The sequence below is a fragment of the Mercenaria mercenaria genome, chromosome 2 (genome assembly GCF_021730395.1).
Source record: "Mercenaria mercenaria strain notata chromosome 2, MADL_Memer_1, whole genome shotgun sequence".
Lineage (NCBI taxonomy): Eukaryota > Metazoa > Mollusca > Bivalvia > Venerida > Veneridae > Mercenaria > Mercenaria mercenaria.
Window position 1 is genome coordinate 69331690 of NC_069362.1, and position 20298 is coordinate 69351987.

The following is a 20298-nucleotide window of genomic DNA, read 5'->3' on the forward strand; positions in this document are numbered from 1 at the left end:
AGCTCCTGAAGTTTCCTGTTTCCGGTGTAATAATTGGCTGACGTACGCTGCTCGTTTTTGTTTAGATTACTTTTAAAACGAAAGTGTTTCAGAGTTACGCATGCCTGGTCTCAATGAGTGTATATCAAAATCCCCTCCACTGAAAAATGACTGGGTGTTACAAAATTCCCTTCATACTTTTGCAGGGGGTATCATAATCCCCTCTGTGATTTTCATTATAGATATATAGGTATCAGTGCTCCAAATTATATTATGTTTGCTAAAGGCATTGTATTTACGTGCTTTATGCAATAGACTTTTAAATTCTATATAATTGTATTTGAACTTGATGAAATAAATAAAAATCACAGAGGGGATTATGATACCCCCTGCAAAAGTATGAAGGGGATTTTGTAACACCCTGTCATTTTTCAGTGTAGGGGATTTTGATCAAGGGGATTTTGATTGTCTCCCGGTCTCAATAAATTCCAGTCACGTACAACGGAAAGCAAGAACAAATTGAAATATTATGTTGTTCTAACAGGTACACCAAGGATATTTTCCAAGTTTCTTAGGTTGTAGCGAGTATCAACTGAGTCAGGAACTAGAGAGGATAGATATGTCTGAGTCCGATTAGATTTCATTTTGAAGTATATGAAAATCGATGTTTGTAACATCTGTCTGAAAGTGTTTTCCAGGGTACTTCTCTTCCATGGGAACAAGTATGGTAGCTCCGGAGGAATTAGGAGCACATTCGGTTTGAATTTCGTCGAGTTGATTCATTCCATACTTGGTACAGTTGCCCCACACGTTGGTCAAGTGAGAAATTCAATTTACGCATTTTGTGTGTTCTCTTCCACGCCTTTTCTATGATGAAGTTGATAGGAGAATGCCAGCAACAGTCGTTTAACAGGAATACACCAAGGTGTATACGTTCGAGTACCTCAGGAATATTCTGCTTAAACATTCGAAGAGGAGAATGTAGTTGAAAATTTCTCTTTCTTAGATTAAGAAAGCTGCTGATTTAGAGGGATTAAATATAACTAGCCACTTGTCTGTCCAGGTCTAAAAAATCTTTGTTTCCGGTAACATGTTAAAAAAATTAGGGTAGGTAGATCGGAAAAAAATTCTTTTGGTTTTTTTTTTAATTAAGTGAGACTTTTCGCAAATTATTTTTGTGTCAAAAAATAAATACAAATACGGGGGTTATACCTTTAGAGCATCAGTAAGTTGATTTCTAACACCACTGACCATGTTTAAAGCATAAAAATTGCAGTTTTGCAACTGGAAAAAAATAATTCTCCAAGGTCATAAAACATTTCGGATTGGGCCAAAAATTTAGGGTAGGTCGGAATACCGGAAACAAACAATTTTTTTCATGCCCCAAGATATCAGATTGGAGAAGATTTGCTGCAATATCCGGCTGCTGAACTATTGAATATTTGAGATTTGTGTCACCTGCATTATCTGATTTCATAAACAACGTCATTGATAAAGGTAAGAAAAGAAGAGACCAGATAACTGAACATTGAGGAACTCCAGCTTTGACAAATGCCTATTTAGATTTGACTCCTGGAAATACAACACGTTGACGTCTATTTGAGAGATAATCTTGAAACCACATATGGTGAGAGCCTGTAATTCCTGCATATTTTAGTTTACAAAGTAGACCGTTGTGCCAGACCGCACGAACTTCTAGACGTTATCGAGAGCTCTACAGTTCATTAACTATGGAGTCGCCCGGAATGAAACCAGACTGTACAGGAGTAAGAAAGCGAGAATCACGAACATGGTTAAAGACATGCTTGAAAATGAGCCGTTCAAGAATCTTTTCAATAGCATTTAAGAAACGATTGGACGATATGCTTCCTTCCACGCGGCTGCTAAAGTAGCAAGTTTAAGTGAAACATTGAAAAGGTCACAAAGAAGAAAATATAGTTCATGAGAAGTCTCAAGAAGAATTTTGTTGCTTATATCATCAGATGATCTGGTGGAGACTTCAAGACATCTTCATTTTCTACTGGGGAAAGACGTATTACATTTAAAATAGTGGTAGAATTTGTAAGACCGAGATATCTATATTTTCGTTATCATTATGTCTGCTCTTGATAGTAATCATTTAAAGGGTTAGCTTTTTCGAAATCAGAAGATATTTGACGAGTTTTTACGAAAAGCATTGCTGTTAGTTTTAGAGATGAACGATTTTAATGTATTCGAGCAGTCATTGGAAGAGAACGATCCGTCTTTAAGTTTGTGTGAAAGTTTGGTAAAGTATTGTGAGTTGGCTATACGAATGAGCATAATAGTTTCATTTCGGACTTGTCGAAATGTTTGCCAGTGATGGGATGAGTTTGTTCTGAAAACTTTTCTTTAAATACGCTTACGCCTTCGTATGTTCTTCCTAATAATTATGATTGTTCATCGAAGGGACGTCTGAGGGTCTAACTGTGACATTTTAATTAGGAATATTATTTTTTGAAATGACTGTGATTTGACTAGTTAAATTGTAAGCATGTATATTGGTATCTGGGTGGATAAGCTATTCCAGTTGAAATGGTCAATTTCCGCTCTTATCCTTTCATAATCACCTCGGTCATATTCCCATAACAGTCTGTAAAAGAATTTTTGTTTTAGTTTACTACATTTGAGGAGCCCGACAATTGGAATATGGTAATGTTGGTCTTGTTTAAGAAAATGCTCTCCAACACTAGAAAAAAGAATGTTACTTCTGTTTGACACGGAAATAAGATCTTGTATGGATGCTGAGTGCTCTGAGATGGCTCTTCAATTAGCTGTTCGAAATTAAATGGTTGTGTAATGGAAAGAATGTTCTGGTGTGGAGTTGGACAAAGGGCATTGTAGTTGAAGTCTCCGGTCAGAGATGTTTGTGTCAATTGCGAAACCAGTAGAATCCTCAATAAGGTTATTGTACATGGTGTCTAACTTTTGGGTCGGTAGAAGACTCCAGATAGAATATGTTTATTGTTACAAAGAACTATTTCTACCCACAAACATTCAAGACGATTGATCTCAAGGTCTGGCCTGCCCAGGTAATGTATAGTGACATGTTGCGACCAAGCTTTGTACATATTCTGGTTACACAGGTTAATGTCAACATCACTTTTGCTTAAAATAGAAAACATTAGTTTTCTCAAGAAAGTGAGATACATTGACCAAACTTGATAAATATCTAGCTTTCATAGTGACAAAGTTTTGGTTGCATGTGAAGAAGCTTGGGTCAAGGTCATTGTTGCTAAATATATCAAATAGTTTCGCTCACTAATTTAATGTTAGGAATGAGGAATTGTGATCACACTTGACTTGGTATATAGGAAGCTTCTATGTAGACCAAAGCCTTGGTCAAGGTCTAGGTCACTGCTACGAAAAATGCAATACGATTGTTGGCTGATAGTTCGTACTACAGTGTCTTGCACAGAGACTAAGTTTCAAGTGCATTTTGGTTAACTTTGCTCAAATCATTGCTTGAAATATATAATGTTATAGTATAAATCACTTCTCTTAGAAAATTAGGAAGTTTTGCTAAAATATGTAGGTTGTTTCAGCAAAACAACTGTAGTAAGGAATGAGACGTTGGGGCTAAATTCTGCGCTCTGAAGTCATTCAGGGTGAACTCATTTTTTATGAAACATATGTACTGCATGTCAAATCATCACAGTTAACAAGTTTGTTAAGTTTCAATCCATACGCACCAGTGGGTAATGAAACACTTGTATATCATGGTCCTACATTAGGTACCAAATTTCATAGCGTGAGATAATTTAGCTGCCAGATTACGAGTCCAAGCCAGGATATCGGAATACCGTTCCGATGCTCATTACAAATTGAGCTACTGGAGCCACTTACTTTTCCGTGCAGTTATATTAAAAAATAATATTAGGACAGGATCGTTTATTTACATTTTTGTCGGCCTCCCCTGCTCCTTGGCTATGACATAATAACTCAGAGATAAAATGCTTCACTTGTCATTACTCCTACATTATGTACAATCTTAACATGACATATCTAAACTTTAAAAAGCTCGCCTATTTCTTGAAAAGAAAAAGTCATAGAAGAAGTTTATTTTCTGATATAAGGTCGATTTCTTGATGTCAAGAAACTATTTTATGATATCTGAAGTGTTTTACTTGGTATGAAAAGTAGTTCTTGATGTAAAGAAATGGAGTTCTTGATATCAAGAAATGAACTCTTGATATCAAAATACTTAAAGAATAGTAAATAATAAAAAAGAATAGTAAAACTGTGCCCAATAGTATTGCAGTAAAGATGACAAAAGAAACATGATTGTAACATAACGTTGTTTGTCGTATCTGACTGACACGGAATAAATTTTGTTTCAGGAAATTGCCTGTATTCAAATCAATTGTGTCACTTTTCCAAAGTTGAAAATGGTAGTAAACTTATAAGATATGATTATATTGAATGATAACAAATAAATGTAATGTTGTATAACCTCGAGTACATTGTATCTATTTGTGTTTGACCTACAGGCCCAGAAAACGTAATTTTCTGGGCTTGTGAGAGGTGACCAAGAGAAGCTTAGTAAATGGATTCAGTGAAGATGGATTAGTAAAGTCTGAACAAGTGCGTGTTTAACAAGATGTAACAGAGAGATACAGGTAGTAATAATTTGTAAAAAATAAAATTAAATTGTCACATAATTGATACAAGTTCACTTACTAATAATACACACAAATAGCATGATGACTTAAGTGAACATACAAAACATTCTTGTCCTTCTTGAAATCAAGTGACAGGATCTCGATCACTTTATTAGATCAGGGTTTTCATACTTTGAATTGTCAATTGTACGCAGTACTAGTGGACGAATTTAGGTATGTAAACATGGTAAGTGCACCTGGAGTGCAAATGTGTCCGTTTCTTAGCACATTTGAGCCGTGCCATGTGAAAACCAACATATTGGGTTTGCGACCAGCATGGATCCAGACCAGCCTGCTAACAGTTTCTCCAATTCCAATAGGCTTTAAAAGCGAACAACATGGATCCTGACCAGACTGCGCGGATGCGCAGGCTGGTCTGGATCCATGCTGGTCGCAAACCCTACTATCGATTGGTATGTAACGTTTTCACATAGCACGGCTCATTTATTCCTTTAGGTGAGGTTTGTGCCGTTTCCTCAAACATTTCTATACAGTCCAAACGGGTGAAGAAGATGTCTATCATAGTAATGCTTGTACCCTACACAAAGTAGTACTTAGTGCTTTTGATTTCCTTAGACACCTGTTTCGTGATTAGCTTTCAGCTGTCCAAACATCATTGTAAAACCTTTTGAACTATTACTAGGATTTGTAGAAATGTAAACATTGATAAAATACTTTAAAGCTATTTCTATAACCGGCGCGTAGATAAGTATAAGAGGGGCGGTCTTTAACTTATTAAGGTCGCTTTATATAGCCAGACATCTTCAGTGTACTTTTACAAAATGTATGTTTAAAATGATTTTAATGCGGCTATTCAGTTAAAACTAATGTCGGAGGAAGATTCCCAGATGCCCCACAAGGGTAGAGCCTTCATACGCTCGTAAGCCAGGTGGATGGTGTATCCGGATACACTGCGTGGTTCAAGTAAAAACGTTAATAGTGGGGCCCAGTTATATACCTGGTTCAGTTCACATAAACAGAATTACTATCTGGTTAAAGTTTTCAAAACTTGAAATATACATTCCTTTTTGTTGAAGAATATATTCTTTGGTATATTTTCGGGATTTATTCCTGTGCAAAATATGAAGTTTTCATAATTCATGGTAGACATTTTAAGAGGTTATGTATACCACTTATTAAACAATGGAAAGAATCAATTTTAGTCCAGATGACATATGTCTCGTATTGGTTTTATTCAACACTCCGGTTATATTTTCTGAAAGGATTTCAACATGTAAACTCCTTTAATGCGTACAGAAGGCATGACCAATAATCAGAGTCGGCCTATTTACCCGTTACTATTACAGGAATAATATTAAAAGATTGAATATCAAGTATTTTCCAGTACTAACACTAACACTTAATCAATGCAATTTTTAGTGTTTTTCGGAACAGAAATACAACATTTGAAACTATTTCACCACCCCTCATGAGATATACTTATAATAATTCTTCTATTACCGCACTTTAATATATAGTTCGGGAATATATTGGGGGATATTTTTGTGCCAAAATAATTTTAACAATAATGAGAAAATTTAATTGTTTCTGCATAATCCTTCTACAAATTAAATGTCACCTTGCATTTGTAGTTCCAGGACAGAGGACGGAGGGCTTCGAGGTCAGGAACTATCGAAATTACTATTTACAAGCTGAAAAAGTAGAATGGGATTATCTCCCCTATCAACAGAATCTCGTGGACTTCTACGACAAGTAAGAACAGCTTTTGTTGAAATCTGTTTTTCAAGAATACCTCTGTTTAATGGCAGTCATTTCGTCTACCTAGTTCCTATAGATTCTGTACTTCATATGTAACTGTAAACATTAAGGCTAAACTAAGAGAAAAACCGCTAAATTATATGCAATTGTTTTCAGATATTTGAATGACACACTGATTAATCAAGCCAACAGGGTTGGTAGTAAGTATACTAAGTATGTTTACAAACGTTACACGGACGGAAACTACACACAGGAGATTCCAACCCACCAATCCTTCGGTTATGTTGGACCCCTTCTGCACGGAGAGGTAGGGGAAGTCATTCGTGTTCACTTCCGGAATAAAGTTGATAGGCCGGTGTCGGTACATCCACACGGCGTCAGATACGATAAACTAAATGAAGGTAGGTACACAACAGAGTTCAAACCGGCTACTTTCAGGTAAAATAATAGACTTGTTGTGCGCCACGCTTGTTGTCATATACTAAATGCAAAATACACAATACTAAATATCAGATACCTAATTCTAAATGCTTTACGCTAAATATTAGATTGTAATTGTTAAGTGTCAATTATCTAACTTCCAAGTGATAAAATGTCAAATACTTAAATCACCGCCAAATGCTGACACTATGGGTATTAGATCTGTATGTTCTACTGGTCTTGCGGGCATAGGACAGACTGTCTTAAAGGGACAAAGTCACGGACAAAGTCAAGGCCAATGTCCGTTTACAGTATGCCTCCGTCTATCTACGCAGCATCATGCTATTTTGACTTCTTCACTTGAATATTCACTAAACAATACGCGTTTGGCAGTCACTGGATTGCATTCTTTATCTAACAGTTAGCATTCAGAATTTGGCAGGCAGCATTTGGCATTCGAGATTTGACATTAAGCATTATGGAATAAGCATTTGACATTTAGTATTTGGCAACCAGCCTGACGTACGGGATTTCATAGTCTCTAAAAGTGTTATTAATAAAAGATTAAGTTGCGGATTACAAAGGGGCAAATATATATTTTTACGCTGTGATAGTATATTGTAGAGGAGGAACCTACGACATCGTCCCTTCAGTACTTAGTAAATGTCCATGTGTAAACGTTAGGCACTTGCAAGTTGGTATTATAAATATTTCCTTAAGTCATCCTAGAAAATGACAGTTTAACACATTGTATATAAAAATGGATAATTATATTTGCTCTAACATTGCAACATGTGCAAGAAATAGGCTACCCACAGAAAGGTCGGATGTACTATGTACACAAAAAGTATACGGTCTGTTTGTACATGTGTACCGTGTTATCGTAGAAATCTGTATTTGAAGGAGCTTTATACACGGACAACACCAAACAAAATTACCATGTTGATGACAGCGTCCAGCCCGGAAGTGAAATAACTCTCACGTGGAAATTGACGTCTGACTTTTCGCCGCGTGATGGTGATCCTAACTGCATACCATTTGCTTACCATCCGCACGTGGACCCAGACAGAGAAATTAACGCCGGACTGCTGGGTCTTGTCATAGTCTGCAAGCAAGGTATACTATTGTATTATCAGTGAGTATATATACACATGGGACTTTTAATAAATCAGGAATATCATTTGTTTTAATTTCATAAAGTTTGCAGCCAACCAGAAAGAGAAACTTTCCGTTAATCAAGTCAAGTTACGAAATTTTCCCTATTTCCCGAAAACGAAGGTTTTAACTAAATAGGAATATGGTCAGTAATTCGGTCGAAAATGTGCTTCCGTGGTGTAGTCGAAAGAAGTCCATAATAAATAGATCCTAATTTTCCCATTTGTTGCGCAAATTCGTGTAGAACGAGTGCTTTAATCACCGTTTTTCACTACTAGAAGACATTCTACATGAAAAGAGACGGTTTTCATGTTCATACACCCCACATGGCAAGTTTTGCAGATCGAAACCGGAAGTAGGTGTTTATTGCGCGGACGAGAGTAAATATGCGCCATTTTTAGGGTAGCAGACCACAACTGACTGGCATTTCACTAGGAACTACATAACCCCCTATTTTCTTTTCATTTTTTCGTTAATTTGTGATAGAAATTTCATGAAAAATAGGTGTAGGAAAAAGTGATGTTCTCTAAAGATAAGTAAAGACGACCTGAAGTTGTCGTTTTTTATATGAAACAAAGAAGGATTTGAATTACTGACCTTTAACCTATAAGAGCTTAAATAAGACTTTCTCGAAACACATCGCAATTAGTCTTAATAGTCATAGATCGGTTGTTTATGATATAAAAGGGTGTTTTCAATGCAAAATAATAGTGAAATTTGAAAAATTTTGAATTTTGACCACATTTTGAGTAGATGCGCCTATTCAGCAGCGATTTCTGGGATTAAAAAGCTAATATTTTGTCTCCAGAATGTCAGAAAATGCACAAAATGCATCCTTTTGGGTCTTATTCATGACGGAATGAATGATATTTCAGAATCCAAGTGAAAAATAATGCAAACGAGTGAAACTTTTACCAAAATATACAATAAAAGGGCCATAGGGCCAAAATTTAGCCCATTAAATTGGTAGGGGGTGGCTTCTATAAAATGTCTATATTTCTCTAAAAACTCGAAATTTCACAAAGAAACTTGGCAATATGTTTGGTATTACATCTTTCTTGAAAATAGAAATGAAAATTGTGTGATATTTGAAAAGAAACATTTCTTATAGGAATAAGGTCAGTAATTCGGTCGAAAATGTGCTTCCGTGGTGTAGTCGAAAGAAGTCCATAATAAATAGATCCTAATTTTCCCATTTGTTGCGCAAATTCGTGTAGAACGAGTGCTTTAATCACCGTTTTTCACTACTAGAAGACATTCTACATGAAATGAGACGGTTTTCATGTTCATACACCCCACATGGCAAGTTTTGCAGATCGAAACCGGAAGTAGGTGTTTATTGCGCGGACGAGAGTAAATATGCGCCATTTTTAGGGTAGCAGACCACAACTGACTGGCATTTCACTAGGAACTACATAACCCCCTATTTTCTTTTCATTTTTTCGTTAATTTGTGATAGAACTTTCATGAAAAATAGGTGTAGGAAAAAGTGATGTTCTCTAAAGATAAGTAAAGACGACCTGAAGTTGTCGTTTTTTATATGAAACAAAGAAGGATTTGAATTACTGACCTTTAACCAATACAGTACATTCCCTGTCGCAAATATTACTTGTAATTCTAATGTCCCCGGCTGAAAAATGCTGCATCTGCCACTCGGTGAAATATGCTTCGATCGTACACTGCAAGTACACTGCAAGTGAGATATAGTAGAGAGAGAAATCACCACCACAATATACCAGACCAATTACGGCAAGTCCACTAACGCAATAAGATTAGTTTCGATGCTGCTTTATATATGCGCCCGAATCGTCCTACATATTCGTACTGGTTCAACATTTGCATGTATATACCCAAATTTCTGGTTTCCTGTCTCACAAATCAGTGCTTTATATACGAGCCCGAATTGTACTACACATTCGTACTGGTTCAACACTCAAATCTCTGTTTTCATGTCTCACAGCATCGAAACTAATCTTACTGGATTAGTGGATTTGCTGTAGAATGTGCGTGTTCGTTTGTACTGCTAGGCGCTTTGCCGTATAATTGGTCTGGTATATTGTGATTTAGTTCGTATAAATTCTCTCTATATATTTATTTAATTAAACTTATATACTTACTGTATGCATACGAATGTGAATCATTCTGCTGAAACTTTCATCATTTGTTAATGTCTATATTCAGGAATATTGAACAACAACAACAAACGAACAGATGTCGACAAAGAGTTTATGCTTTATTTTGACTCCATCAACGAAGGTGAATCTTGGTTGGTTGACGAAAACCTTAAACGCTGCCAAGATCCAGCAGAATGCAAACGCCTGTATGACTCCGGTGATCCAGACTTTGAAGAAAGTTTGAAAAAGGATTCAGTAAACGGTATTATTACTTAAACTTGTAAGACAGTACTTATAATATAAAGGGCTGATGTAATGTAAGCTAATTATATAAGTCAAAGACGCCGTTTAGAGGTGGAGCATGAAATTAGATGCTTAAAGTATTTTACTTTCTGTATTTGTGTTATACAGTATTTATACTTAACCAGTGGCTTAAAACTGATATCAACAGGCAATATCTTTTTAGTTACGTGTTTATTTGCTTTGTATGTGTATCCACCAACATAATATTTTTATTGCTACTGCAGGCTACATGTATGGAAATATGCCAGATTTAGATATATGCGATGGTGATAAAGTTGCTTGGTATATATTCTCACTCAGTGCCGAACTACATCCTGTAAATATTCATGGACAGACTTTCATAGAAAATCATCATAGGTTTGTTTTATTTCTTTCTGAATATCAAAAGTGTGTTCCTGAAACATGAACAAACTTGAACTAGTGCAAAATGTACTAACTTTTATACGAGGTATTATTGTTGACAATTAAGCTAATAGTTTCTGCGTTAACGAACAAGAATAAATAATTTCTTAATTACAGAGAAAGTGTTGTGAGTATTTGGTCTGCTACATTTCGTGCTGCTGAGATGATCGCCAGGAATCCTGGGAAATGGCTCATACAGTGTATGAACTCGGAACACAACAGAAGTAGGTTTTTTTTTTCGGATGAATAAAATCGGCTGCTCTGATAATAAAAGTTAAGAAATTATTCAGTAAAGTTTTAAGTCACTATTTTTTGTATTACACATATTGCAAAAGTAGTAGTTTACTAAATCAATCTTAACATCAAATACAATAACTAGATCAATCTTAAGATCAAATACAGTAACGTTTATTTCTTTTGCTGAAAATAATTATGCCTACCTTTATTATTTTGCTATGCAAACTATAACGCTTTTTCTAAATAACGGTATGGGTTTTTTTTCTGCAGATGGCATGAAGGTATTTCTCACAGTGAAATCATGTCAAAGTAGAAATACTGGTCCTAACCAGCTCAGTGGCAAAGTGCGACATTTCTTCTTTGCAGCAGAAATGGAGGAATGTGACTATGCTCCCTCTGGTAGAAACCTTTATGACAACAAAGATCTCACAGAACCAGGAAGGTGAGATCGTGCCTCAAGAAAACTATAAACTATACCTGACATGGCGGACAACACGGGAATCAGAACGCGAAAAGGACGGGGAATGTTGTTTGTCCGTCCTCGTAGTTTCATACCCACTCCATCTTTTTAAACCCATGTATTTATATCAGTACAATCTACAAGTTAAATGTTGAACCCAACGGAATAACCTACCTTAAGACCGAATCAGATTAAGGGCTATGTTTTGCTTAAATGTCACAGGTTAAGCATTGATACAGTTTGGTTAAAGTCCCTAACTTTTACATTTCTGGATTGACTTTCGATGAAACTTACATACTGTAGCTGAAGGCTGGAGAAAGTGCTTAGCGTCTTGGTCCCAAACTTTGTCTTATATATTAAATATTGGTTTTAATTAACTTCTTTTGCACTACAGTTACACATTTTTTCGGGTGTTAACCTTGAAGTTACGAATTACTGACATGTACAAAATTGAGTAGACATTACACTAGATAGGTTGATATATTTCAGCATATTACATTATACAATCTTTACTGTTTTCGTCAGACCTAGCCTGATTAATATTTACCTTTACCTTCTATGACTTATGACCGTATTCCATGTCGAAACACATGGTACAGCTGGTTCTCAGTATGTTTTCAGTAAAACTGATAAAAGAGTCAAAATCAATTAAATGTCTGGTATCTGTCGCAAGAGATTTTAACAGTTTTACAGTGTTATTATTTGCAGTTGTACAACTCATTAAGCTATATCTGTAGTTGCTGTCAAATAACATCTCCTAGTTTATATTTTCCTCAGCGATTCAGAGCTCTATTATTCAAAACGTGTGAACGGAAAGAAGTTGATTGGCAGAAAATACAAGAAGGCGAGATTTTTCGAGTACAAATTTATTCAGTATGGAGTAAAGATAAATCGTACGCAGCGTGAAGATCATATAGGTATACTGGGACCCGTCCTGAGAGCGGAAGTTGGAGACACAATAGAAATTGTTCTGCTTAATCTCACGCCAAAGCCGGTTTCAATCTTCTTACAAGGAACAAGTCTCAATAGCTCTGAGAATGGAATGTGGATCAAGGACCCTTCTAGTAAGTCTGATCGTAGACGTTACAGAAACCTTGTAACGGACGATCTCAGGCACCCCTTCGGGCATTATTTCAGGCGTACGCAGGTACCTGGGTAGAACCACCAACCTTCTGTAGGCCAAATGAATGTCTCCCTCACAAAGAATTCTACACTCCAAGCGAGGTTTCGAACCAACATGGATGGGGGACAAGTGGTTCGTAGTGAACGAACTTTATCATTCGGCCACGGAGGTCCCTTAAACAATATATTGAGAGAGTGCCATTATACCTAGCATGCATGGATGCGATTTACCAATCCAGTTATATATGTTTGCAGAAGAAAGGTTAATTCTGTACGTTGCTACTGATCGTTATGTAATTCCTGTGCAAATTTGTATTCTCTGTCTTTGACTCTTGAATAATTTCTTTTAAAATATCATTACTTTTGATTAACAGATAATAATGGTAAGGGTCATACTGTGAAACCAGGGAAAATAGGATCATACGTGTTTACAGTCCCATGGGCGGTAGCACCGGGTACTGATGATCCGGATTGTCTTACTTACCTGTATTACTCAAGTTACGACATGGAACGCGACGTCAGTTCCGGTCTGGTTGGTCCCCTCCTGATCTGCAAGCCGGGCTCCCTTGATTCATACACGGGTCGTCAGGTAGGGCTGATTTTTAATTTAGAACATATATTTCACACACACTACCGTTAAACAAGTAACATATCACAGTCTGTCCGCCTGCTAGTTACAAAAGGGTGACACCCCCAACACCTGGAGTCCTGATTTTGATCCCTGGGCGAGAGAATGCTGTCCATGACAAAAATCTGAACTAGTCTTCCATCTCGTATTCATGTGATGGGACTTGACCGTTACCTATTCTGAGGCGAGAAAATGCTGTCCTTGACAGAAATCTAACTCGTCTTCTACCTCTTATTCATGTAGGGTCTTATAAGTTGCCAATACCTGATTTGAAATTCAGAAACATTCAACGAAGCATGCAAAAGATTGACAGGCTTTTACGGTATACCTAAAACTATGAAGTTGTCTTTCCAATTTTACTTTCAAAGAATGCTTTCGAAGGAAACATTCAAAATACAATATCCTTTACAAGTCATTATCTGACCGAAGGTCTGCAGAGATTGTGTTTTATATACAATTAGGTGACATATTCGAATAGTGCCATGTATATACTGCAGTGTACGAACTAATTGTGCAATATATTTCAGAAATACGTTGACAGAGAAATGTTCCTGTATATATCGAGTATAGACGAGAATTTTTCCTGGTATCTGGACGACAATATAAATACTTACATCAAAGATACTGTTGATAAAGCTGATGAAGACTTTATTGAATCAAATGTTATGAGATGTAAGTATTCAATTTCACATTAGAGGAAATGAATACAAAGAAATAAATGAAGATAATTCTACTGGGAAATATAATCAAATGTTATGAGATGTAAGTACATTTGTATGCATTTTCAGACTATGGACTATGAACATATTTTTTTTTTAAATCTATGATGTTAATATCAACAATTTAAGAGGATACTGGAAAGCTTGATGTATTTTTTTTTCTAGTGTTCATTTGGGGCCATCATTGTTTAACACATTCGCTCCGTAGATAAGTAAGGGCGACAGTGAAATAATATAATGCTCTTAGGACGAAGGGACGATAGTGCAATAATAAGATCGCACTATCGTATTTTGTAATATCACCTTTAAGTCGGAGGGATGATAATGTGATAGTACGATGCGAAAACGCGAAAACAACGTGTCGCACCTCCTATTGTGTTTCCATGTTTTTGCACCGTATTATCAAATGTAAGGGCAAAATTACGATGTTATGTTGGAAAGTGAGATATTAACACCGCTCTATCGTATCTTCGTTATATCCCCAATAAGTCGAAGGGTAGACAGTGCAATAATTCGATTCGAGAACTCGATACGAAAGTGCAATATTAACGTCGCACTCCTGTACTTTCCTAATTCCACCTTTAGGGCGAGGGACGAAAGTGCAATAATACAACGGAGACACAACGGAAATGTGCGATGTTAATATCGCTTTTTTGCATTTCGCACCGTGTTTTCGCGCCATCTGATTGTACATTCCTTGTATCGTATTATCACACTATCGCCATATCAGTCAACCAGGAGAAGGAGCAAAACAACGCTTGCCCTAATGGAATAACGTAGAGTAGAAAATCTTTGTCTAGTTAAGTTGTTTAATTCTTTTGCATAATAACAATGGAAGTAACTTTAAGATTTTTCAAGTCTAATTCATATTTCATATTACATCCATAGAATGTTCTTACCAGGACTTTATTATTATTCGGTATAATTCTTTAAAGAACATTCATGTAGAATTCTTCACATTTTCAATGAATATAAAGAGCAATTATTTCAGCTATTAATGGGAGAGCGTATGGTAATTTAGAGGGTCTGGATGTTTGTAAGGATGAGAAAGTAGTCTGGCATATCATTAGCTTCGGCCAGACAGAGGGAAATCATGGTGTCACATTTAATGGAAACAATGTACTCATTGACGGCGTTTATCGTGACTCGCATGTTATTATATCTGGAGTGGGACTCAGCGCAATAATGAAACCAAGCAATGTTGGTATGTATCAGAGGGTTATATAGCTTCAAGTTCATTATATCATGTCAAAACAAATAAAATACGAAATACATAAATTTAAAAACAACTCAGTAAAAATCTTAATAAAGCACATGATATTTGTCTTTGTTCGAACTTGGTTGCTTTCTCTATTTCTAGGACGACTCTTCAATTTCCGATGTTATTTATGTGCTTTTCAATTTCATATGGAACCGGAATTTATTGTTGACTCTTCGCCTTTTTATCCATTTTCAATTTGCACATAATGGTTTACTTTCAATAGGCTATCAGCTGGTAGTAGCCGTGACAGATACACCAGTATGACAGGATTCTTACTTATATACAAGCTGACTAAAGTTTCCAAACAAGAGGGCCATGATGGCCCTATATCGCTCACCTGAGTACCATTGCTCTTAATGATTAGATCAAGTTTTGAAACAGATCACATAGGCATACACATTAAATATTATCAGGATAAATATTTTCTTGTTACAGTCCCTTTTGACCTATGGGTCACATACTAGTCAGGGCCAATCTACATACCAAGCTTGAGGATCCTAGGCTTAAATGCTGCATTTTTTGATTTGACCCGGTGACCTAGTTTTTGACCCAACATGACCCAGATTCCATCTTGACCTAAAGATCATCACGTTTAACATTCTTACCAAGTTTCACGAAGATATAGTCATAAGTGTAGCCTCTAGAGTGTTAATAAGCTTTTCCTTTGATTTAACCTAGTGACCTAGTTTTTAACCCCATCTGATCCAGATTTAAACTTGACCTATAGATCATCAAGATTAAAATTCTGACCAAGTTTCATTAAGATATGGTCATAAATGTGGCCTTTACAGTGTAAACTAGCTTTTCCTTTGATTTGACCCGGTGACCTAGTTTTTGAGCCTACATGACCCAGATTCAAAATGGACCTTGAGATCATCAAGATTAACATTCTGATCAAGTTTCATGACGATACAGTCATAAATGTGGCCTCTACAGTGTTAACAAGCTTTTCCTTTGATATGATCTGGTGACCTAGTTTTTGATCCCAGATGACCCAAAATCAAACTCGTCCAAGACTTTATTGAGAATAACACTCTGACCAAGTTTCATTAAGATCGGGCCAAAATTGTGACCTCTAGACTGTTAACAAGCATTTCCTTCGATTTGATCGGGTGACCTAGTTTTTGATCCCAGATAAACCAATATCAAACTCCTCCAAGATTTTATTAAGGTTAATATTCTGACCAATTTTCATTAAGATTGGGCCAAAAATGTGACCTCTAGAGTGTTAACAAGCTTTTCCTTTGATTTGATCGGGTGACCTAGTTTTTAACTCCAGATAATCCAATATCAAACTCATCCAAGATTTTATTGAGGGTAACATTCTGACCAATTTTCATTAAGATTGGGCTAAAAATGTGACCTCTAGAGTGTTAACAAGCTTTTCCTTTGATTTGACCTAGTGACCTAGTTTTTGACCCCAGATGACCCAATATCGAACTCTTCAGAGATTTTATTGAGGGTAACATTCTGACCAAGTTTCATTAACATCGGGCCAAAAAATTGACCTCTAGAGTGTAAACAGTCAAATTGTTGACGACGGATGGACGACGGACGGACGACGGACACAGGGCGATCACAAAAGCTCACCTTCGAGCACTTCGTGCTCAGGTGAGCTAAAAAGGGTTCATACTTATTAATTTTGGAGCATTTATGAAAGATACTGTTTTGCCGAATTAAATAACCAAATGAGTTTACCTTTGTAAGCAGAAATCCATCTTCCTTTGGTTTTTAAACTCTTAATCTTTCACTAGGGCTACTACATTGACAGTGATTCTATTGACACTCTCGGTATATTTAATTATAATTAAAGAACGTCTGTTATACACATACGATGGATTATTTTAATGTGACCTTTATTTAGCGATTGTATTGGCTAAAATGTTATTCGCATCGGTAAGAATTTGAATCTAATGGGTGATTGTAACAGTCACACTCGGGTCGCTAATAGTAGCGAAAAATAAAACCATGGCGAGTATAATACCGCAAACATGTCGATTCCTTTCAGGGATCTGGTCAATACATTGTCATAATGACAACCATTATAACGAGGGATTAAAAGTGCTGTACCATGTACACTCATGCGGACAGTCCACCACTAACTTCTACCAGAAGAACGGTATCACAAGGCGTTACTATATTGCAGTTGTAGAGCGGAAGTGGAACTATTCACCAAAAACCATACACCCACTTACAGGCGAAAACTACACTGATCCGTCACAGTAAACAAATTTGTATGGATTAATAATATCTGTCATGTGTTAACGAATTGGATAGAAATATCCGTCCCGAGGGCACCTGCGCATTGGGCGGTAACGAGGCACTTATAGTAGAGTATATACACAAAGCGCCGAAAACAGAAGTGACGTCATGACGTTTTAGTGACGCACAATAGTTCTACTTTAGTTTTATCGTTTTGTAGCGTAACGTTAGGTTCTTGCCGTAAAATAACGTATATTTTGAAACGAGAAATATACTATAAAGAACGGAGAGATATATTAAGGTACATGATTTTTTCGTTTTTGGTTTTGTTGGGTTTAACGTCGCACCGACACAATTATAGGTCATATGGCGACTTTCCAGCTTTGATGATGGAGGAAAACCCCAGGTGCTTCTCCGTGCATTATTTCATCACGAGCGGGTACCTGGGTAGAACCACCGACCTCCCGTAAGCTAGCTGGATGGCTTTCTCACATGAAGAATTCAACGCCCCGAGTGAGGCTCGAACCCACATCGGTGTGGGGCAAATGATTTGAAGTCAGCGATCTCGATCTTAACGACTCGGCCACAGAGGCCCCTGATGTTTTCGTTTTTAACATAAACGATATATAACCAGTGCATGAATTGTTAGTTGTCATTAACAGCTCGTGAGTCATCTGGCACGTGGGGTGCCAGATGGGTTTTTCCGGCATGGGTAAAATCACCGAAAACGCCAGTCCGGTGTGCAAGAAAATTGTATCTGCTAGAAATACACCTTGTATTTCTTGTATTCGTTTAAACAGTCAAGTCAGTAGAGTACGGAAAAACACGTCTGTTCCCATTTATATTTTCAGTCCGCAGTACAACCGCATCCAAAAAGACGGAAAATATATCGGCAGCATATATACGAAAGCCTTATACCGTGAATATACGGATGCAACGTTCATCCAGGAGAAACCTATCACGGCGGAAAGCTGGCACCTTGGTGTACTCGGGCCTTTCATTAAAGCTGAGGTTGGAGATGTTATAGAAGTTGTCTTTAAAAATATGGCTACAAGAAATTATTCCATTCACGCACAGGGGCTGAGATACAATAAAACTTACGAAGGAATGAAATATGAAGATGGAACTCCGGTTAAAGTTGGTGATGGCGTTCCTGTCGGGTCAATGTTTACGTACCGTTGGGAGGTACCTGAAACTTCAGGTCCAGGCGCTAATGGACCAAACTGCATAAATTACATGTATCACTCTGCGGTTGATCCGGTGAAAGACACATACGCAGGTCTTGTTGGACCTATTGTAGTATGTAGAAGTGGAGTGTTAGATGCAAATGGTAAAAGAACCGACTCGGTAGAAAAAGAGTTTGCGCTTCTCTTCCAAGCATTCGATGAAAATAGAAGCTGGTATTTGAGTCAGAATATTTTGGAAAACTGTCCAACGGCAGACACTTCTACTGACGATTTTGAAGAAAGCAACAAATATGATTCTATAAATGGTTTGATATATAACAATGTTGAAGGTTTGGTTGCGAATAGAGGTGAAAATATTGCTTGGTACATTCTAGGACTAGGAGAAAACGAAGACATTCACACGGTACATTTTCATGGACAGACGTACACATACCGTACCGGACAAATACATGAAGGAGACGTAATTGAGGTATTTCCGGGTACTTACGAAACTGTTGAAATGTTTGCTAGTAATCCGGGCACTTGGCTATTCCACTGTCACGTTGGTGAACATATGCGTGATGGCATGGTTGGTACTTTTAAAATATTGTAACTTATAATTAATCGTTGCCTTTCACGCTCTTAACTGATTAAGATATTTTGTTTGTTTATCTGTAGAAAGTTATAATGGCAGCGAAGCAAGGAAGAGAAATGCAAAAGCATATAGATCACATATATAGAATAAAATTATAGGAAGGTATGTACTCTTCACTCTGTTTTCGTTTGTTTACGTTCAGCCTTTCATGTGCACATGGCCGTTGTAGGTGAAGTGTGATTTTTTAGTAAATAGTAAAAAGGAATGGAAGAGCATTAGTGCAAGGTTGACGTTTTCTATTGACTCGAAATTTCGACAAACTCACTCAACACTTCGACTTACGTTATTCGGAATTGAGATTTGTATACTCAAAATTCGACTGACTATTTCAAGGGACCTCCGTTACAATTGCAGCTAAGTGTACAAAACCCGAAATAGAGGTATGTAAAGTTCTCCTTGGTAAGATGGGACTTAACATTGAAGTCATTTCAATAAACTCATATACGTATTACGACTTAATATCTCAAATCTTAAAATGAAGACGCTTTCGTCAAAAGATGGTTTGTTCAATGCCATTTTGTCGCTAGGGCCACAAATTAATATTTTGTTACGAATTCTTTCTTAAAAGAAAGCCAGTCTTTGTTGTGAGCTATTAATGAAAACTAAAAAGAAGTAGATTTCCAGGAAGTATAGAGCAATCCAATCACAGCCAGAGAACCATGAATTGCAAGTTAGACCCGCAACAAAAAGAAACTTTAGTGGAATGATATAGCAGAAGGGTTGCTTCAAAAATCCAACAAAGGGTAATTATATGCAAAATACAAAAATGGGTAAAGGGTAGAGAAAGGGGTGGGGGGTGTTGGGGACAGTTAAAAAACAAGGATGGATATTCAACAGGGGAAGCCACACAAGTTTAGTAAAATGAAATTGTACAATCCTGGATTATCCTGCCGTCAAATTTGATAAGCAACCGACGATTTTTCTAAACAATTTCTAATGAATTCTTTTGATTCAAGGACAATAGATATTAATATATAATCTAGTGCATGTGACTTAATGTAAATGTTGAATTTTCCTCTATGTAAAATTCTACACGCCACTGTCCTAGAAGAGGTGAAAGGTCAAGCATTGTGCATT

General features: G+C 36.8%; 1 protein-coding gene across 1 annotated transcript; it reads left to right on the forward strand.

The window, feature by feature from the left end:
- The first annotated feature begins 6144 nt into the window (after window positions 1-6144).
- LOC123564223 (ferroxidase HEPHL1-like) lies at window positions 6145-19337 on the forward strand. Its single transcript, XM_045357622.2, has 13 exons — window positions 6145-6371; window positions 6534-6778; window positions 7701-7913; window positions 10134-10328; window positions 10594-10726; window positions 10889-10995; window positions 11279-11450; window positions 12246-12532; window positions 12965-13179; window positions 13746-13890; window positions 14929-15141; window positions 17207-17420; window positions 18252-19337. The coding sequence occupies exons 1-13, from the start codon at window positions 6187-6189 to the stop codon at window positions 19177-19179; spliced, it is 3252 nt and encodes a 1083-aa protein (XP_045213557.2). The 5' UTR covers window positions 6145-6186; the 3' UTR covers window positions 19180-19337.
- Window positions 19338-20298: the final 961 nt, after the last annotated feature.